Genomic DNA, 22735 nt, shown 5'->3' with positions numbered 1-22735 from the left:
TCTCATTGAGGTTGCTTCTTTGGATGGGTCTCATCGTCGTGTCATTATAGACTCTGGTCTTGTCAATCCTCGTGCTATTGTCACTGACCCTCCCAATGGGTGTGTAATGTTTCACATAAAACCTTTATGCTTTAGTAGCTTGTATCTTTCACATATAACAAGGGAGAGTCCAATCCAAGGGATGTTTTGTTGTTCATATGTACAGTTTTAAGAAAATTCTGTAATGTAAATTAATCCCTTCACAGTGCACATTTAAAGGAATAATTCAAGAGTTAGGCAAATACACTTATTTGGTTTCTTGCCAAGAGTTAGATGAGAAGATTGATACTACTGTCAGTTGTGTACACTGAATATGAAGCAGCAGGGTAGCTTAGCATAAAGACAGTAAAAATGGGGAAACAGCTAGTCTGGCTCTGTCCACAGGTTAAAGAAATCACTTAACAGCACTTCTCAAATAAATTCATTAACATGTTCTGTCTTGTCTGTTTATCTTGTGCAAAAACAGCCTAAAATTAGCTTAGCACAAGGTAAATAAGCATGCTTCCCAAAATATCAATTTTTTTCTTTAAATAAAATAGATGTCATGTATGTAATAGAAGCACTGGTAGGTGGGTTACCTCTGGACAGAGACAAACTACCTTCTTCCATTTTCCATTTCTGGATTGTTGTTTATTGCTTGGTTTGAACTGACTTCACACTTGTTCTTATAACAGTAATCTATACTGGTCTGACTGGAACCGCGAGGCCCCCAAGATTGAGACCTCTTACATGGATGGATCCAATAGACGGGTGCTGGTTAAAGATGATCTCACCCTGCCGAACGCCTTGACTTATGACTCTCAGAGTTCCCTGCTTTGTTGGGCAGATGCAGGTGCTGTATATTTCAGAAAGATGATTCATCTGTGAAATATCTGCCTTGTGATCAGCACTAAATGTAATCTCTTGCCTGTAGGCACACATAAAATGGAGTGCATGCATCCTGGTCGGGGTGACCGCAGAGTGATTATGGAGGGGATTCAGTATCCTTTTGGAATTACAACCTATGGCAAGAACATCTACTACACTGACTGGCGGAGGTTTGACTTTATTATTATAAACTTTTAAAGTTTCACTTTTTTATGTTTCCATGGTCCACTGTGCAATGTAAGAACCCAGATCTGTAGAGGCAGGAGAGGGTGGGTCTGAGGTCAAAAAACTCCCCACTCTTCTAGCATGGGTCCTTGATGTTTTCCCACACATGAACACTCCCACTCTGAAGACTGTGGAGCTTTCTTCTCATGCAACTGATTCAGTATGTTAACCACTGCTAAACGGAGGGGGTTGGGGTGTCTGTGTTTATGTGTATGTGTGTGTGTTGGGGGGGTGGGTCTTAAAAAGTGGCAGCTGCTTGCAATTTCTCACCTTGAGCAACTGCCAGTGACCTGCCCAGGCCCTCACTATGATCTCACCAGTACTGTAGCTTTGCTGGAGAAGGTTGAGACTAGGTAGTGGGGGAGGTACACACTTCAACAGTTTATCACAAACTGTGAATTACGCCTAAAAAGCCTACTCAAACTGTTACTCATCCTTGACAGACTTTATACAAAACACAAGTAGACAGGATGCCAGCATTTCCTAAACTGGGGTTGTCCCAGATTGCTGAACTCTTGTGCTGACTGTGTTTACAACAGGGATGCTGTGATTGAAGTGGACCGCTATGCTGGCAGGGAGTCAGACGAGTTCCAGCCTCAGAAGCGGACCAAGATATACGGGATTGCCACAGCCTATGCCCAGTGTCCTTCAGGTATTAAGCCAGCTGTGAGGATGTAACAGAGCCTTACATTCACCTTAAAAACCATGTGTGCTTTTAACATTTTGACATTTTTATTTATATTGGGAGCTACCTTTGAGATTTATCATTAATTACTCTACTCTTCAGGACCCAGCAGCCTATTTTCATGAACATTTGAGACCAGTTTCCAAACCAGAAAATTGCAGGTTCATGTCTCAACCTGAAAGCAACAGAAGGAATTCTGCAGCTATTCATCATTAAGTGAAGGAATGGCCTCATCCTCCCTTCTAAGGCTGCATGCATGAAACAAGGGAATGTGGAGTCATGAGAAAGGGGCCTCCAGCATCTGGGGTTGCTCTGTGTTTCCTTTAAGGATGCATAGTATCTGTTGAGCAGTGAAGAGGCTTTTACTGCTGTTCCATGCTGGTGGATCATGACAAATACCTTAGAATGTCCCACATAAATAAAAGTTTGTATGTTTTCTCTTTCCACAGGACAAAACTACTGTGCTGTGAACAATGGGGGCTGCACTCACCTCTGTTTAGCAACTCCAACCGGCCGCTCATGCAAGTGCCCCAGCAATGCAGTTGGCTGTGTGGAGAGAGACAGCGGGTACTGAAATGAGGCACCTGAGACTGTTTGGATGTTTGACAGCAAATTAGGAGCCACTCAGCATTACTCAACTATAGCTGCTGAAAATGCCACTGAAAGTCAGACGTGAAACTTACTGTGCAGTGTTATGCTTGTCTTTTACTATGTCCATAACTTTTATAAAACCACATTTGCCTTTCAAAATTGTAAATATAAACATTATTATGTTGACTTCTTACCCAAGTGCACATAAACTGAAAATAAAGCTCAAGGGATACATGTTTTACTGTGAAATTCAGCAATGCATGACATCATCTCATGTCAATTGTGTTATACTGTGGCATGTTTGGATTATCTCATTCTGTAGGTTATGGAAGTATTATTGTGGAACAGGACTGAACGAGTCTATACAAGTTGGTGGGATGAGTTTATTTGTTGGACAGCAAAATAAACATTTTTCTAACATGTAGGTGTTGGTTGGTGCTGCCAAATTGGGAACAGGGAGTAGCTTATTATACCGACCATGGTTGAACAAATTACCATTCTAAGGTACATTTATATGTAGAAATGCAGAATACCATATATAAAAAGGTGGTTTAGTTTGTGACATATTCCCCAAACTATTTGTAATTATTTTTTACCAGTAGGAGTCACTAGTGAACACTGCAGATCCTCTGTATGGATAAATTATAAAAACTCAATTACTCTATGAGTCTTGTGGTCTTGTAGTGTCAACACACTGCAAAGTAAAGCATTACTGGCACATTAAGTGGCTCTTTGTAAACTCAAAATATATTATTGAGCTGCAACCATACTGAGAACCACAATATTTGTATCAGGGTTGTAACTTGTAACTAAATAATATTTCATTTCAACCTGCTGATTACTTACACCGGTGTAATGCCAGAAAAACCTAAAATGCTTAGTAATGTCCTAAATCTCAGAGTGACATCATCAAATTACAAATTTTGTCTACTCCAAAAGTCTGAAGATGTTCAGTAGAACACAAATAAAAGCATCAAATCCTCACTATTCACAAGGCAAACTAGATTTTTTAAAATAACTTTTCTGTTAGTCAGCTACTCAGTAGTCTAATCAATTTATCAACAAATTTTTTCTGCTTTAATTCATTAATCTTCAACTATACATATTTTTTTTACTTGATGTGAAATATTGTCTCCACACCAAAACTAATACTATTTTTATAGCTTAATGTGTTATTAAACAAGATTTAAACGTGTGCTATTGCAAATAGGTCAGAATTTACCTACACATGCTGATTTGTGAATAAACTTTTAACCTGTGTTTGGCGATTGACGTATGAAATAAACATCTCCTGTGATGGTTTATTTATGGTTTTGCCTCGAAGAGCTGGAGAATTTACAGACATTAATCAAATGCACCCACTGCCTGAACGAAATGCTTTTATTGGGAAATTAACTGTGTGTTATCCAATGGGAAACAAAGGAGTATGTGGCATTTGACCCTCAGATTTGTCTGCAAGGAATATTTGCGCTTGGCCAAAACCGATTACAAACGATTAATTAGCATTTTGGATAAATTATTCTATAAATATGAGACACACTTTTATTTAACAAGTTAATCACAGTTGTGTTTTATGTGTTATGGCGAGTCGGATACACAATATTACTAAAAACTAGAAGACTCAAATATCTACTGATATTTTTGAACATAAGAGCGTACAGAAATGTAACAAAACAAAGAAACATGAAAGTGTCTAACCAAACTCACTTTCAGCGCCTTGCTCAGTCGTCGACGTAGGACATATGTCTTGCAGTCAATGCTGAGGGCTAAATCACACAGAATAGACCAATGAAGGAAGGCTAGCATTAGCTGCCTTCAATTTAGGGAAGACTAAGGTATGTATGAAAATGAATCCTTCCCGCACGGAACGGGATAGCACGAGTGTAGGAAAGATGTACCTATAGGAACCGCCTGTTTATTTTGGTAGAGGCCGATATTGGGGTGTTCGCTTCTCTCTGTTACACAGTTTTGACAGCTGCCTTACACAGTGCGATGCGATGATACAACCAGCATAACAGCTAACGCTATGATTGTTAAAAAACAATCTAAAATGGCCGAGTATGTAGTTTGCATATTGAGATAGGTTGTAAAACTCGTTAGGTATTTCAGCTCTGAAGCTAATACGGCATTTATGCAAATATTTTGGTTAAAATTACCGAGCTCTCTTGCTTGTATCTGTTGTCAAGTTACCTAGAACAGTAAAAACAACTATCGAGTAGGACTTTCAAAATAAAACTAATTGCTATCGCCCCTCACCTGTGAAAGTGAAACAATTGTGTAGTTGGCGTTACATAGTTAATATTTATCGTGTGTGGCTTGATACACCAAATTGATCAGGAGGTATGCTAAAAAAGACTAGAATACATTAAGTCCCAGATTATTTATTTATTCTTTTAATTGGGCTTATTCTCATCTGATGTAAGAAATAAAGTGTAGACTTTTTTTATCCGTAGACTTTATCATGCAGCCTAAATGTAGTCAATATTTTAAAATCATAATAAGAAAAAAACTGATTATTTGTGTTGACACTTGATTGCATGGTTTGCCCTGGCATCTAGAAAATATATATGACATTGCTACTTTAAAAAGGATAAAACAAATGTGTTTACTAAATGACATTCAAAGCATTGTAACTCATTATATAGCATTATAATTAAATTAATGTGTCGTGTGTAAGAAAAATGATATTTTTAAACCTTTTTTTTTTAGCATTTTAAGCTTTTATTGTTAGAATACCGCAATCATCTAATTTAATATTTTTGGAGTTTCCAATAAGATTATATTAATGAAAGTAAAAAGTTTGGTGCTTTTATTTTGAAAACAACATTATTTTCGGAAGTGGGTCAAGTCAGTTACCCTGAAATTTTGACGCAGGTTCTTACAGACCTAGCTAGCTATTTGAGTGCATTGCTCAGTTACATTTTGTTTTGGTACTGATACAGCGTTTCAAACTCATTTGACCGACGTTTCGGGTTTAAGTCAGGTTCAGTTGTGTTATATATAATTATCAGTATCTCTGAGAGGGTGGGCAAACGCGAAAATGGCTTTGTCAGCTAATTCTGTTTTGCTAACCCATTACATTGTGTTATTTTTTCAGAAGCCCAATGTAAAAGTGGCGAAGCAGTGCAGAGAATCATGAATCTGATATGAAAGACTCAGGAGAACCACTGGGGCTTGTTACGGTGCAGTCCGGGGCACTCTCAGCCACCTGGAGGACTACAAAGACAACTAAACTGAGAGTTTAGACATTCCTGACTTCCTCTACACCTTGACTTCTGCACCTGGATGCGTGGACGACATGGCAGGTCCACAGCAGACTGATTTGTCATATGCCTGGGAAAAGTACATGGACTGTAGACTGCAGGGAGTGGATCTGCAGGTAGGCGCTGATGGCAAACAATCTGAAGTCAGGTGTGAGACAGGCTCAGCTCAGGATCACTCTTTGAGTTGTGCATAATTACTACAGAGCAGTGATCCTGGAAAAGCCCCAAGATTCCTGAAATTTATTTTCAAAAGTCATGAGCAACGTTGATGGAATCAAAATATTAGACATTTTGCAAATCCACATTAGGCAGTTGATTATTGCTCACTCTGAAATAAGGACGGTCTCTTTTCTGTTTAGAAATTCTCACTCTATCATTCAAATTTAGTCTTCAATGGAGCCAAACAGCTGTAGGGTTCTGGTGTTGGTGTGAGATGTGCTGGATTCCAAGCTAACTAAAATGTTCACCACAGCTATGTTATCAAAGAGCATCAAACATTGTTTAGAGACACTCTTCTAGTCTGCTCCTTGTCCTTGTCGTGCCTAACTTACTTTCCTGCTTTTGTCTTAGCTGTTCCACAGTGTGCAACCTTGAGATAGAAGAGACAGGTCAAGTCACATCTTATTTACATAGCCCAATATCACAAATCACAAATTTGTCTTCAAGATCTTTACAATTTGTACAGCAAATGACACCCTGTCTGTAGACCCTCAAATCAGTTAAGGAAAAATTCTCCCCCCCCCCCCAAAAAATCCTTAACAAGGGAAAAATGTGAGGATGAGCAACAGAGGAGAGATCCCTCTTTGAGAACGAACAGACATGCAATAGATGTGTGCGCAAAATAAATCAATAAAATAGCATTACACTATGGACAATCAGAATGACCAAATTGTATATTGTATTGTAGGACCTGTTGCAGTCGTAGCAGAAGCATACAGTAGCATAGATGCACAAATGTTAATTCTGCTCTGCAGATTTTTTGCAATGGAAAACAGTTACATTAATGCAGAGCTACAATAAATAAAAATAAATAAAAAAAATAAAACATCCGAACAGAAGAAGAATACAATTTTTATAAGATTTTCTCATTACAACCGGATAAGACTGTTTATCTTCGAATATGATTTTTTTTTTTTTTAAAGTGTAAAATTATATATAGTTGCATGAGGACACAAGGTGTGGAGCCATTTGCTATCTGTCCTTCTGTCATTGTATTAGAGCTGAGCCTTAAAGGTAACTGACAGAAAACCATTTCCCCTGTTGTTTGGGACATACTCTGAATCCTCTTTAGGATGTCACCCTTTTGCCACTTTTGTAGGTAGAGATTTAGCTAATACACAGCATAATTACAGGCAGGACCAGCAGTGAGTCACTGCTTAGAGGTGGAGGTAGGTGTCAAACACAGATTTCTCTTTATGAGTGTTGTGCGAGTTTTGTTCTTGTGTCAGTTTATCACAGGAGTGAGTGGCAGTGGTTCTGAAATGTCTTTCCAACCACAGTCTAACCACAGCTCTTTTCACCTCCCTCCTGCTGTGTTAACAGCAGCAAGATCACAAGGCCTTGATTAGCAGTGAACTGCAGGCCTAGGAGTGATTTGCCCTCCACACACACACACACACACACACACACACACACACACACACACACACAAGGATGAACTGATTTCTCCTTTATTGTTCATCCATTATTTTTGATTTATCATGTGTGGGTTGTCCTTTAAAGACAGACCTGCTATCATTTATAAAGCTAATGACTGCTGAGAAAGTCAAAGGTTTTTTTCTGTCGTGAAATGAATGTCTTTCTTCTTCTACAGTCATTGTGTCTGGGGTGGTTTGTTATGCTGTTCTGCCCTGTTAATCATGTTGGTGTGCATTAGGATATCACCTGTAGAAATGGTGCAGACTTGTTTTTGCTTGCCATAGTCATGCTAATGCTTGGACTACAGCATGCAGGCTCTGCCTTTCTATTAATGGTAAGTTTTTATGTCACTGTTAGTTGTGATGACTCCTTTGGGACGACTGTTTGCTGCTCAACTTGTCACCTTTGCAGTGATCCAAGCTGTGTGTGTGTGTGTGTGTGTGTGTATGTGTGTGTTTATGAGTGACATGCAGAAAGATGTGCTCCCCAGTGTACTGATACTGAAGCTTACCCTCCTGATTGAAACTGATGGGGATGCAGAGTGACAGGCTGTAACACTCACATGGATACTGTTGCACTGCTTACACATAATATTTTCTTACCAGCTCATTTTGCCAGTCCCATCAGTGCATAGGTGTAAACTGTACACCCTTCCATCTCGCCCAAAGTGGCATCTTCTAGTTATTGCAGTCAGGTAAATGTGACAAAGTGTTTAAGGAAACTGTCTAGCGACTGAACACCCTGTTCTTAGGCCCATCAGAGAGCAAGAGTTGGCCCTGCTCTTCTGCATTCAGTTCTGTGTTCACACTTTATAGTGAAATGTTTAGGTCAAAAAGACATCTTCTGCTGCAGTAATCAATATGGTACCATGAAAAAAAAAAAAGGAACATTACTGGTCCTGCAGCCCCTCCCATTTTCTCTGCCTCCCTCATTTTTTATTCTTTGCATTATTGTCTCTGATCTCTCTGCTTTTCAATTGCATTTATGTCCAATTAATTCTCTTACTGGTATTTCTGTTACTTGTCCACAGCACACTAACCAAGCCCTTCGTGGGTTGGGCCTAGACGTGGCCTGATACTTGACCACAGTTGCACTCTTTCTGTTTGTTAATGTGACCTTTCAAAGTACTTTTCCAAAAAAGCTGAAATGCCATGAAAATATGACTTTTAAAAACTCTTGTGTATTTTTGGGTCAAAAGAAATCAGTCTCAAAATACGTAGTTTAGGTAGATCTGTCTGGCTCTCTTATTGCATTCATTCTACTTACTATACATTCACTATACATGAATGTGCCTTAAATAACAGCATTTATTATATGGAATTCCTTATCACAAGTCATTATAGTTATATCTTCATAGCATCTACTTTAAGGTAGCATACTGCTATGTAGCTTTAGTGTAATGGGATTATTTGTATTGAGCCTTTCCATTTTTTTAGACTTCTCCTGTATTTGGAGCCAAAACTACTGTGTTAGTGTGTTCAGAGGAAATTGGCCTTTAACACACTTGCACCAAAGCTTCTGTGGGGATACTTTACAATCTGTCCAGAATCTCTGTATCCTGATGAGTGGAGTCAGTTTATTAGATTTGGTGGCCTGGCTAGGAGCAAAGCAAGAGGGCAGGTTTTGTTGCTTGTGGATTGTTTGGTTTCATTATGAACCAACAGGATGTTTCAAAACACCACGCGAGGTGTTTGGAACACTTCACTTTTTTGCCTTTGCCTTTGCCTTTTGGTACTTTCTGTAAGGGTCTCCAGCGAATTGATTTTTGCATGCTCTACTTCAGTCTTACACCATGTTAACTGCAGTCTTACACCATGTTAACTGTGGGTGAGTTTAGCTTGTTTTTGTAAAGTTTTACTTATAAAAATGGATAAGATGTTTTCCTGTGCAGTTATTGGACTCATTCTGTTAAGTATTGCTCTGTAGTTGCTCTAATATCAGTCATGTTTTAGACAGTTTATAACTAAACGTAAATGAACATTGTCACTTGACCTCCTAGCAACAGATACTTCTGTGTAAAGCTGATTAAATGTGGGGGTTGTCTGAAGGGAGCACACTAATCACATAATCCACTACATTACTTGTTATTAGCAGTCTAAACGCAGTTCTGTGCTGTGCATTCATTCTGTGTTAAAGCTCCAGATCCTTTTCTAAAGAAGATTTAACTTGTCGAACAAAGCATAAGGCAAAATGCAGTGAATACTGAAGAGGGGAGGAAAGTGCTGGTTCACCTTCATCCCCAATGTTTATTGTTTGGCTTGGCAGGACTGAACAATGTGAGATGGACCATACTTCATCTCATTGCACATAGCACAGCAGAGACATGCTGTGAAGTTTGTCTGTCATTAAGGTCAGCTGTATAACTGCTCTAGCTATTTAAAGCAATTATTGGTAACGTAAATAGATCATATTCCACATCTGAGCAACTAAGGGCAATGTAAAGTGTGAAAAAGTAATTGGTACCTTAACTGGTTTCTCTTGTAATTTTCATATAGCAGTTTGTAACACAGAAAAATTATTCATGATATCTTCTTTTCAATTTGAGGGTTGATGATTTGCCAATATCCAGTATTTCATTAAAGGCCCATATCGGCACAAAATATGTCACTTTAACCCAAGCTGTTTTATTATTCCATGCTTTTATGTCTTTGAACCGGCGATAGCCACAGCCAGAGGCATTATGTTTTTGGTTTGTCCGTCCGTCCAGACCATTTTTGTGCGTGCCGTATGTAAGGAATGCCTTGAAGTAGTTTTGGCACAAGTGTTCAGTTGGACTCAAGGATGAACTGATTAGACTTTGGTGGTCAAAGGTCAAGATCCATGACCTCATGTCTGTCCCATTCTCATGAGTGGAGACTAACAACAGCAACATGATAATTCTGGTTTATAATATTTGATAGTTACCTAAATGTGGCACTGTTCTCAGCACAATAATAGTACACACACAATGCAGTGCAGTGTATTGTATATTGTGTATTGTGTACCCTATGTACTTAGTAGCTGTGAGTCAGTACTTAAAAGAATTATTAAAGAATTTTGGGACTCTTTAGGACAAGTAGTTTAATTTATTTGACCCAATAAAAGCAAACAAACATATACAGCTTGCTTATCTTACCTACTCTTAATGCAAACAGTACTTGGACTACACAGTTAACATTTTATTAATAACCATGTCCAATTTGTAACAAACCAGACCATGCTTGGACTTGCACATTAGTGTGATGAATCTCTTTTATTTATTCTACACTGATTTGTCATTAATACTCCTTCCTAGTGAATTTAACAAAATCCTTTGAGTAAAATCCAAGTGTTATGGTCCAAGCATATGAAGTGTGCAGTCAGGCTCTGATTATGTTGTCTTGTGATCATTACACTACTTTCAAAGTTCTGATCATTTTAATTTGTGCTGTGTGACTTTCATAATTTTTAGCATGTTCTGACATTGTTTACCAAGGCTCGCTGGCTGACCACAGAACCTGTTTCACTTCTGCATTTATTGTTCCACTCTTAGTTGCAACCTAACTCCTAGCTCTGCTCTCCAGGGCTGTGCATACAATTGGCTGAATGCATGAATAATTCATCTCTAGTTCTAGACTGAGTCAGACTCCAGCCATTGCTCTGCCGCAGCATTTGTCAGATGTCTCCCTCCAAAACACAGTCACTCAGGCCCAAAGGGAAGAGAAAGGCTAGAGCAAGCTGTTTGGGTTGTAATTTTGACCAGCACCAGCTTGCATGCTGTCTCCCTGTAATGAAAACAGTGAAGCAGAGAGTGACACATTTTTATGTCTTGTGCAGTGGTTAAGGTGGGTTAAAGGTCACTGCTTATGACAGAATGGACCTGATGCCTCTTTAGATTTTATCATGTTTTCATAAGAAAATGTAAAAAACAAAAAATTCATGCTGTGTGAAACAGCTCTGCTCTCTAACTCATAGTTTGTGAGGAAATGTGCAACGTTATGAGCTCCTCATTACAATCATCACGCAAAATGTGCAATTAGATCTGTAGAGATCTGAAACTGGAAAAAACATTTCATGAGAAATTTCCCACATCCTCCCAAGTACAGGATCACATCACTTTCACTGCGTCTGTCAAGTTGCAGTCTACCCAGTTTATCCAAAGAGCGTGGGTGACTCAGCCATCACACTCCCATGACTAAGCTTTCCCATGATCGGATAAAGATACAGGTCTCAGCCACTGTTTCAGAGCAGTAATGCAACATTGGGTTTTCAGTATTCGTATGTGTTTTCCTCTAATGTAAAGCCACCCTCTTACAAACGAAGAAGATAAGCCACAGAGGAGTATAAACAGCATGTGTGTGCAGTTTCTTTCTGTGGTGTCTCCTTCACTTGTGCTGTTCTGTCGCTGAACCTGACCCCTGACCTTCCTGAACTAGGAAAAACAAAGAGAATAAAGCAACCACATTGGTTTCTTTCAGTTCTTTTTTTGAATTTTTGCTCTTTGTGTCTCCCTTATCACCCAAAGTGTAGCAAGTTAATTTCTCTCTGGTTAAATAAATTCTTCAGTCAACAAATTGTAAAATGGCTAGAAAAATTTGCTCTTATCATGCATGTGGCAATAATTGAAATCAGTAGCTATATGTCTCAACCACCCAGATTGCCTGTTGCCGACTACATGACGAATGAGCCAGTGAAGTTCCTCACCGTAGAGGAAAGGTCAAAGCTGTCGTTTTGTTTGCAGAAATTGATTGGATTAGAGCCTCAGAGGAAAAAAAAAAACAACCCAGCTGCAGGGAAATTAGTGTTATTGTGAACCACTCAGTTTCCCTTTGCTATATGAGGAATACAGGTACATTGATAAGGCAAGGACAAACCAAGTCATTACAGATATGCATTTTAGGAGATTACTTTTAATTGACTGAGTGCACAGCCCCTGCACATCTCCATGACTTATTTAATAACAGCTTTTGCAACCTCTGGGCAGTGATTTCTTGTCACTTTTCCTTTTTATCTTTACTCTCATCTGTTGCTGAAGTTATTTTGTTCATCTTTTATGTCAGCTTTCATGTTTTACTTCTCATGATCTGTGAATTTCTTTTTTTTTCCTTTTCCTGTGTGCAATGTTGTTCAGCCCCTGTGGTGTGCTGTGCCCCCCCCCCCCCCCCCCCCCCCCCCCCTTGCCGGGGGTTGTTTTTGCCACAGCTGTTGAAGTGTCACCCTCTCTGCCCCTCCTTGACCCTGGTGAGTGTGATGAACTCTACACCTTCATCACCTGGAACCTGAACATTTTAGATCCTTGATGGCAATAAACTTGTGCATCTTTTAGCCGTATATAGATCAATTGGCAACATTGTGTCTTTTTTAAGAAATGTCATTCATAACGGTAACAGAAGAAGAAAACATCCTTGGGGACTTGTGTCACAGGAAGGAAGCTGACTCACTACATAACGTATAGCAGAGCTAGGTTTTGGCAGAACGGTAATCTTGGCCCCTGTTCTGACAGCCAAAGCCGAGGTGTGATAAAACCACAGGCATCTGAGTAACTGAAGTGCAAGTCAGCTTCTTTTGTTTTTGTTGTGGAGAGTGAGAAGAATCAGTGTTACACATCTCCATAGCTGCCTTTTGCTGTTTTAGGACATGTAGGCAAGACACAGAAATCTGTAAATAACAGCAGATTGTATTTACTCTTTAAAGGGCTGTTTTACATCACACATTTTGTTCTTGTCACTTTCTACTTATGTTTATGTTATGCTAATAGATTCCATAATTGAGTCTGTGGAAATCTGTGTCCATGCAGCTAAATGATGTTCTGTGTTGTCACTGTGACAAATCGTGGTAGTACAGCATCCAAATTTCTATTAAGTGATACAACCAGTTTACTTTTTAGTGAGGAATTCAAGGGCGCAAGCCAGTACCGGGATACAAGCACACACGTACAAAACAAATACATCCTAATCTTTAGTGATGACTGATTTCTGGTTATAGGAAACTTGTAAAGTTGAATGCCAGTGTTAGTTGATGTGTATGTTTTTTCAAAGCAAGATAAATCAAAGGTGCTCTGTGGAGTTTTCTGGTGAGCAAAGGTTGGTTTCATTCAGAGCAACATCACGCATCACAGCAAAGTGTATATCCTAGAGATCTGTTGTTGCTGAATACAATTGTAAATGTTTTCAATCTGTAAAAACTTGCATTGTTTACATTCTTGTTTGCTTGCTAGCAGTAGTCTTCTTCACAGCCTTAGCTTGTGCGGGCGCTGCTGCCACAAGTTGTCAGTCACTAAAATAGCACGAAGCAATCGCAGAGTGTGTGCATCATGCTGTCCGCGAGTTCATGCACAAGAAAAACTTGTTAATGCTGTTAGTAGTCAAACACTCCACAGGTAAATACAGATTATTTAAAGTGCATAGAACACATGATGGAAGATCTTTTATTTTTCTAAAATGTTGTCAGTAATAATCCAGCACACATATGCCAAACTTCATTTTATTTTGACCAATTTAAGGTGATGGAATATATCAGTTTTTGGGAGCAGGTAAAGGGAGGGGGAAACAATTTGTTTGGACAGTTTAATTTCATTTTTGAAGAGTTGTGACTGATTAATTTCTGATGCTTTTAAGGAAAGTCTAATCATTTTTAGCAAACGGAACCCTTTTCTTAGAGCCATCTTAATGCTAAGGTGATCCTAGTCCTGTTGTCAGTGGACTGAGATCCCTGGTAAACAAGAGTTTACCAGGGACAGATACAGTAAGACTTAATTAGTGATATACTGACACAGCTAAGATGATGGTAAACAAGAGTTTACCAGGGCAGCAAGTCTATATTGAATGTACATAGTGTTGACTAAGGACACCAGCTTGCCAGATTTATAGTGAACCCACCAATGGCCTTCCTTTAACAACAATGCTATAGCTCTCCAATTTTAGTGAACTGTATGTTTTTCATTCTGTCGGCACCATTGTAGGCATTCATAATGGTAACGTGTCTGTATTGTGGTCTATTGTGGTGTCTGTTCTTTAGCTTTGAGACCCAGACACTCAGCACAACCACATCAGCATCAGCATGGCCTGAATTAATCCAGTAAAGCTAGCTCCTGTGTGGTGTAAGGGATGGCAGCACACTGGCTCAGAGATCACACATCTGCCTGAAAGGTATACCCTGGAACCAGTAATGCAGTTAAAAGCGGTCATGTGGCTCGTCTCGCTGTGGTGGAAGATTCCCATTTTGAGGTCAGCCTCTGACCACAGCTCAGTGATATTTCCTCAGATTCAGAGATTCTCCAGTGCTGTTCTGTTACTGGTGATGTTTAATTATAAACCGCTGTACTATCCAGACTGTTGTTACACACCGAGACCCAGCACTCCAACAGACTTCATAAATCAGTATTGGAGCAATAGTCAGATGGGATGACACTAATGGCTGTTACATTGCTATCTAATTGAGTGTGCCATCAAGTATAATGACTACATAAGGTAAAATCAGCAGTAGCAATGTCATAATGGGTTATCAGATGAAAGGGAAATGTTTTTGTGTAGTGTGTTTTTATTTCAGTCTCTCTTGTTAGTGCACACAGTCAGTAATAATCTGGGTTTGATTCATACTCTTGTGTCTTATCTCTCTGTCTCTAATCAGGTTAGCCTGCAGAGTCTGGAGAATTTCCTCTGTCTCTTCCACTATGTACAGCATCATCCCACCTACAGCACCACAGATGCACTGAAATTCTGGTAGGTTTCATTACTTTTTTAACTTCTTAACTGTACTGTAGCGGAGGTTGTGTCTCACTTAGGGCGAGTAAAACTCCAGTACAGCAGCATACATTTGAATGGATGGATACAAGTTGTGACAGGGACTATGTGCACTAACTGCAAACACACTTACACTTTGGTCTTTTTGCTCGTCTTAACTCTGAGATCAACCACTGGATGTTCCATTTTTAATTTTTATGAGCTTTTTTTCTGTAGTAATTACACACTTGGCTAACAGATGCTTTAGAAACTGAACTGCAGTGGGTTTGTTACAAAATCATGTCATTGCACTGTTGTAAACTCTTTAGTTTTGTTTGCTTAGCTTGTACATTTGCAGTTTGTTATAGCGTCATTGTAGTTTGTTTTGTAATTGTTGGTGTATCGTTTCCCTGACGACCATGAAGCTGTGAGTGTTTGTAATGTTGGAACAAGATGGACACACGTTAGCCTAGCAGTTACCTTTTTTGTCATGGATCGGAGTCCAAAATGAAAACATTTTTCAGTTCAAATAATCCATAATCATGAACTAGTCAGTTATTTTTTACAAATGTGCAGCCCAACTCATCAGGCTTGAGTGACAATTTCAATTTATTGAACAAACCAAAAAAAAAGTAAACGATCAACACTAAACAAACATTTTGTATGTGCACACCAGGAGGCTTGAGGCTGAAGTCAAAGTAGAAATCGAGTTTATTTGGATACTTTACCTGGTCTGCTAATATATCTTTGATAACTTACCTAACATTAGCATTAAGTCAGTGGATACATAACATTTGCATTTAACCATTGTGAACATTTGGGAAAGTGTTTGTTTAAATATTTATATTTATTTTGAGTAAGTATACTCACCCTGCTGTGAAAATTACATTAGCTCTTTTCTGTTCTACTGTTTATGGCAGGGCCAAAGTGTCAACGTTAGGCTACCAAACGGTAACTAGGTATATATTTATCCATGACATCTATGATATATAGTACAGTTCATATTTATGACAGCAGCTGACCACCTTCTTCAGCAGTCTTTGATCTCCCCTTTGCACATGGTAGCAGTCTCATCTTCACACCAGCATCAGTACAAACCAGAATATTGCAGCACACTTCATCCACTTAATACTGTATACTCTTTACAGTGCACACCCTTAATCCCTCATTGTTTGTAGTAGAACCACATACTGTATATTGATGCACTTAATTGTGTGGATAAGCCATGTTTGCCTCCAGCTCTTCTCAGTCTAATACCAGTTCACTGAACACACAGGAGGCCTGGTTCGTGTCACTGTGGGCTGTACTCTTATGAGCTGGAATTATGCATTGCTGAAAGTTCCCTTTAATCTCCTTGAGGAATCATTTTGCAATCACAAAATGAAATGGGGATTTTTTTTCCTACTTTTCTTCTTCATTGTTTTTTGTGTGATTCCCTTGAGTGGGGCAGAGCAGAGTAAAGCCTCTACTGAATAAATAAAGCACTTGGAGTGAAGAACATCACAATCACTGGCCAGAGGGGAAACATAAAGCCTGAGTTCTGGTAGCGGAACGATACCGTGGAAATTATTCTGTTTACTGAGTCTCTGTCCTGTGGTTACAATACAGCCAAGAGAATGGTGGCACAAATCTGGTGAATACATTTATCAAAATAGTGCTAGTAATATTTAACAGAAAATGTGTTTTTTAAAACTGTGTTTTTATTTTATTAACCTCTATTGGCATGTGAATTTTTTGGCAATACAGTCCCAACTGTCAGCATGTCAACAGGTTGTTGCTCACTAATGTAAAAGAAGGTAATGGTGGGGCCATATTGTCATCTATTCAGTGATGTAACAACTTAGACAATTGAATTTCCTTTCTTCTAATTATTTCTGTAGTTCTACCATATGGTGTGCTCCTGCAGTGTCAGGATGACCCTCATTACAACACTGTTCACCAAAATGTGTCGGTACCGATTACTGGGCAGTGATCTTGTGCTAGTTTGAGTAGGGATTCAGTCATAGTATGTAGGCTAATGATATAATGTCAGACCTTTTAGATGTGCATCTGCTTTCAGCCAGATTAAAAATGCATTATTGTGGTGAACTAGGAAGTTTACAGTGTGTTAGTATAATGTCAGTATAGATTCAGTATAATTTGCGGAGGATTCATATGGCCAAATTTTTTTTTTTTTAAATATCCAGATAGTAATAAGAATACTTTAACAATGTCAACACACAACATAATAATCAAAGACAAAATTATTCACATATGTAAAACAAGAACCATAGTGACTCATTCTGTGAGTTTGAAGTACAATTTACACATCTTTCCTGGAGTAGTGTTGACAGATTTGTTTTGCAGACCTTGAACTCGCAATAAGAGATGAGAATAGATTAGAAATAATGAAAGAACTGAGTTAAAATAAATCACTGTGTGTAATTCTTGGCCTTAAAAGGTGAGTTTGTAGTGACAAAGCCACAGAAGAGTTTTTGATGTTGAAGATATTTTTAAAAAGTACTTTATGCATTTGGAATAAAGGGCCATTTGTGCATTACAAGAATTCCCAAAACGGTTGTTGTTAATACAGAAGCAGTTACTGTGAATGATGGTTGATTATGGAGGTCTTCTACAGGGCACTGAGGACTCGTCACTATTCCCAAAGCCAGTCCCCTCGCCATGTGACATCACATGCTTTCATGTGATACACTGATCTGTTGCCAATCTTGAGGGCTTCCATTTGAAATTCTAGTTAAATGGAATTTGTGCTACAGAACAGATAATTGACTCCGCAGTCGGGTGAGGAGTTATGCAGATACAGCCAGCAAAGCTGCAGTCGAGCCTGGAGCAAACACAAGATGACTGGAGCCAAACTGTTAGGTACAGTAAGACGAAAACAACTATGCTACACAGGCTGGTGTCTGTGGGCGCTACTGAAAAGTTCTTGTGAAATTAGATCCTGGAAGTAAATTTTATTATCTCAGTACTTCTCGACTTTTTATGTTGTCATTATATTTTAAGTAAGTTTTGATCAAAGCTGCCTCTAAATGGCAGAAAAATAAACAGGTAAACATGAATATGATGTTATTTGGTTACTGTCTGATGAAGGGGGTGTGTATCTTAAATAGTGCATGGAAAGAGGTGTGCATTGTACATTGAGAGCTAAAGTTTACCGGCAGTGACTTTTACAGGAACACGTGGTTGTTGTGGCAGCACTCTGTTCTTAGAAGGATCAGACAGTTTTCTTGTTTACCTTAAAGGTATATTGATAAAGATTTTAAGATTTGATTATGAAATGATTGCACTAATTAGTTAGTTTTGCTTATTGAGTTGGACCTTGTTGGAATCAATTGTGTCTAGATTTCACTGTGTTGTCATCTTATGCTTCTTAAGTTAGTTGCCCTTGGCCGGTTTTCTTTCATCTCACTGTACTTATATTGTAGTCGCCATCCAAGTATTTCTATTATGTTGAACCTGACAGAATAACTAATGTGACTGAAGTCCTGTTTTGTCACGTTAGCTCTATTACAGATTAAATTTTAAATAAACTTGGGCATAATTATCACTAAACCACTTTTTATTTTTACTTTTTTTTTGTTCTGGCAGTAATCTATATTAGGCAACATCTCAACATAGCATGGCAAAACATGTTGTTTTTACAAAGACAAAACTTATGGTGCAGTTTTCCTTTTAAATTGCTTCCATAATCTCAGTATTTTGTTACATTAATGAATGAGGGTTTTCTTTAACTGTCAAGGAATGGCTTTTTAAAGAGTCTAGTCAGAAACACACTAGAAACATAGTTAGTGATGTGAAATTTTAAGGGGGCGGTTTGGCCATTAAAGTCTGTGAAGATGATTTCACAACTTTTTTTTCTTGTAGAGGATTAAATTAAAAACCATGCAACTACCCTGCACAGAAATAATAGCCTGTTGCTTTGATTTTCCTCTTATGAAGGATACTTTCACAGTCCTTTGGGTGTATGTCTAAATTTGATGTTTTTTCCTCTTCTCACCTTTCCTTATAGCTCAGACATGAGTGGGGCCAGTAACATGTTGGCGAGGGAGTTCCTGACTGATGTTCATCAGCTATGCAGTGCAGTGGCCCAGAGAGCAGAGGCACGGGAGGAAGATGAGGAGGAAAGTCACATGGCAGCATTGGGAGAATACCTGGTCAGGGGACGTGGCTTCCTGCTGCTCAGCACCCTGGACTCAATCATTGACCAGGTAAGGACAAACTAAGCACACCCCTTTTGTCCCTTCAGTGTGTGCATTTACAACTGGAGTATGTGGAGTACAGTATGTAGGTTTTTATTTTAGCAATTAAGGGAAAACAACCGTTGTCACTAATTAACACGTCTTAGGCTATTGAGAGGGGCATTACTGCTGTTGTGAGCTCAACTCATGTTTGATTGCAAAAAAAAAAAAAAACTACTTCATGATCATTGCCCAGTGATAATAACAGCAAATGTAAGGCCTTTATTTTTAGTTTCCAATTCTGCCTCCCACTCTTAAATCAGCCTTTCTGAAGCTGTTCATTATCAGCATGACAAATTCAAATTTCTGCACATAAGCTTTTACAACTACTACTGCGACTACTATCTGTTCATCAAAAGGATATTGCAGCTTTTAGTTCCAGATACACAATAAAAGCAATAAGGGCTGTACAAACATCAGATAGACATCAGCTGGTAGAGTGAAAGGAGTATTTAATGACCACCGGGGGAAAATGGTAGTCAAAAATAAGGTATGCAATGATAAGATACTATATCATTTTATGTTCAAACAAGAATCAGTAGAACAGATTCTACATTTTAAGTTTTGAATTTTCACTGGACTTCTATGATTATTAATATCAACTCTTTTCAGTACGCTGCCAGCAAATGTTTTCACATGCAAAGTATAAATACTGAATGCTTGCTTTGATATCCAGATATTTAAGCACATACTCTACCCAGTCATTATATCACCACATAACCTTTACTATATATTGGTGTAGTGGCCATTTAGGATGCCTCTCGACATCTGTTGCTGTTGTTAGTGCAGCTGTCAGCGTGGTTAACTCAAAACAGGAAATGAGCTCTTGCATGCCCATATGTTTGATTACAGAAAGCAATCTCTTCATTCTGCTGCTGCACAGAAGGTGGTGATGCTGATATGCAGATCCATTTAGAACAGTCTAGTAGCACTGTCTTTCTTTCAGAAACAGGATGTTGCTGTATATTTGTATGTTTTTCTATCATACAATATATGTACTGGCTCTCAAAATTGAATTTGCAGATGTGTTTTAGACTTCAGTGGTAGGGTAGGCATAATGTACAATGAAGGGCAAAGGCTGCCACTCTCTGTCTTAGCACCTCTATTTGTGACAGTGGCACATTATTTGTGGCACTCTATTTATGTAGGTGCTCATCTTCAGTGTTATGAATGGTCTCACAGGAGCAGGTCTTGTATGATTTGTCAACTGGTACCGTGTTCTGACAGAGCCCAGTGTTTCCTCTACCTACCCACTGATGTACGGGTCTGTAGACTTCACCCTGCAGAGCTCAGATAGATATTATAAGTGAGTGTTTTTTGGGTCAAGTAACAAGTTAGTAGATGCTCTAATTCAGATTGAATCATGCGGTTTTCACATGCCCAGTTAAGCACTGCACATACAGGCCAGTGTGAAAACAGAGCAAAGAGTGTTGTAGCTATGTGTTTTCCAGTTAAGTTTCCTGTGTTAGACATGTCCCTGCTACCGAGTCAACCTTCATAAAACATCATGGTCTCATGAAGTGTTGAGCGCTTTGACGCTAATTGTGTGAATGTGGCTTTGTAGAAAGAGCAACAGTGATGACATCAGTGCATAAACAGGCTAAATGCCCACCAAATGAAGTCTTATGGCCATTGAGGTAGACTAGAAACCACTGACGAGGCAAGAAATCCACCAGCAGCCTTTGTTAGAATGTAATTACCAATCTGTTCTTAAGAGGTTCCAGAGAGAAAGATTTCATCTTGGCTGTTGTTCTTTTCATGCCAAACTGTGTGTTTTTAAAGTAGTAGTATAATGCTCTTACTCTGAGTCATGATGCATTATTGAATGAAATGTTGTAATTTGATGAATGTGACCTTGTGTGTCAGCATTCCTGTGGCCTCATATTGTTCATAACTCTTAGCTAATTTCATCCGCATGCATCCTCTTGCTTTGTGCTTTTGCTGTGGCCTGGCTAGAGTTGAGCCTTTAGTTGGGGCCAGACACTTCAGAAACATTTTTTATTTGTGCTGCAAAACATGGTGTCAAATTATAAAACTAGTGTTTGAATTCAACAGAGGATTTATTTTGAGCTTTGTGTGTTCCACTATGTTGTTAAATACTCCCACTCTGTGCCATCTGGTCCCTGTCTGCTAGCTCTCACACTGCTTAGATGACTCAGCTCCATCTCATTAACATTTCTTTCTTTAATGATTTTATATTTTTAATGTATTTATTTTTATTGACTGGCCAAATGTGAGATTACTGTCATCACAGGGTACATCATTAGCTGAGTTATTCAAATTGCAAATGCTTAGCTACTTCCAGAAAAAAGCTAAAGCTAATTTACAGTCCGAGGTGGAACTGATTTTAACAGTCAGTCAGTGACAGTCGTTTCTGACAGCCATTGCCCATGCACAAACAGAACATAAGTGCCGGACCCATTACCTTTAAGAAACTGGTCATTTTCATCACTTCTTTCTCTCATTTAATGATTCAATGTACTCTCTTGTACTCTAATGCAGTGTCTATTTACAGTGAAAATAGTGGACATTTTGACAGTCATGCAAAATCAGCAAGCTGATCATATTTAATTAACACATGAAGAAGTTGGTTCTCTCTCTGCTGTGAGAAATGCCCTGGATTGTCATGAGATCCCCAAGGTCTTGGAAGTAAAGCTGTCATGCAGATGTTACATTGCTCTTCTCTGCTTGCACAGAAGACTACCCAACTGACTCAGTGTGCACATAAACAAATGGTTAGCTCTTAGCTGAAAATCATTTTTGTAAAACTGTTGAATTCAGATAAAATAAAATCCTAGAGTGTGTGTGTTTCTTTTTGCTGAATGTAGTAAAACCAAAGGGACATTTGTATTAATGTTTGGACAAGAGTGTGTCTTGGTGGGGGTGTCTTCATATGGCATCAGAGTGTGACCAAAGGGAGAAGGACGGTGAGGTGTCCTAGCTATCCTCACTCTGTTTCTTTTGCGTTCTCAGGAGCTGACATGTCGGGAGGAGCTTCTCAAATTGCTGTTGTCTTTGCTGCCATTGGTTTGGAAGATCCCTGTTCAGGAGGAAAAAGCCCCAGGTGAGTACCCACAAATGGTTACTATTAGTTATTTGTGTTGATGTTCGCCACACAAACATCACATTGCCAGCTGTAATTTTACTGCCGCTTATTCCTAGTCTAACTACTGTAATGATTTCAGTTGACATGCTTCTCTGTGATACACTAATATTATTTATAGAAATAAACTAAAATACAGATTGCATTTCATGGGCCAGAAATTTTCTGTCTTCATTTTTGTATTTGTTTGATTTTCCATCACAGTTCTTCACAAATGATTGCCCTCAAGTTTCAGCACTAGGTTTGGTGGGTTTTGTGCACATGTTTGTGATGTGCTCATCAAATTACTCACTTTTATTTAGAATTTGATACTTAATTTTCTTGACATTGAAAACTGTGTATTGTACCCGTTTTTAGACATATGAATCCATTTTGAGCAATTTAGCTAATGTCTCTATTGTGATAAG

At 38.8% G+C, this 22735-nt stretch overlaps 2 protein-coding genes across 2 annotated transcripts in view; both read left to right on the top strand.

Moving 5' to 3' along the window:
- Positions 1-3554, top strand: part of nid1a (nidogen 1a) — a 15138-nt gene extending 11584 nt beyond the window's left edge. Inside the window, 6 exon segments of the mRNA XM_020600995.1 lie at positions 1-2; positions 5-99; positions 714-871; positions 953-1076; positions 1671-1783; positions 2266-3554. The exon segment at positions 1-2 is cut by the window's left edge and continues 84 nt beyond it. Of these exon segments, the coding sequence (XP_020456651.1) occupies positions 1-2; positions 5-99; positions 714-871; positions 953-1076; positions 1671-1783; positions 2266-2390 (617 nt within the window). The 3' untranslated portion in view covers positions 2391-3554.
- Positions 3555-4279: 725 nt separating this feature from the next.
- Positions 4280-22735, top strand: part of lyst (lysosomal trafficking regulator) — a 59364-nt gene continuing 40908 nt past the window's right edge. Inside the window, 5 exon segments of the mRNA XM_020601191.1 lie at positions 4280-4465; positions 5505-5786; positions 14896-14987; positions 18997-19195; positions 22199-22289. Coding sequence (XP_020456847.1) covers positions 5706-5786; positions 14896-14987; positions 18997-19195; positions 22199-22289 — 463 coding nt within the window. The 5' untranslated portion in view covers positions 4280-4465; positions 5505-5705.

The sequence above is a fragment of the Monopterus albus genome, unplaced genomic scaffold (assembly GCF_001952655.1).
Source record: "Monopterus albus unplaced genomic scaffold, M_albus_1.0 scaffold3.1, whole genome shotgun sequence".
NCBI classification, from domain to species: Eukaryota; Metazoa; Chordata; class Actinopteri; order Synbranchiformes; family Synbranchidae; genus Monopterus; species Monopterus albus.
This window is presented reverse-complemented; position numbering and strand designations above follow the sequence as displayed.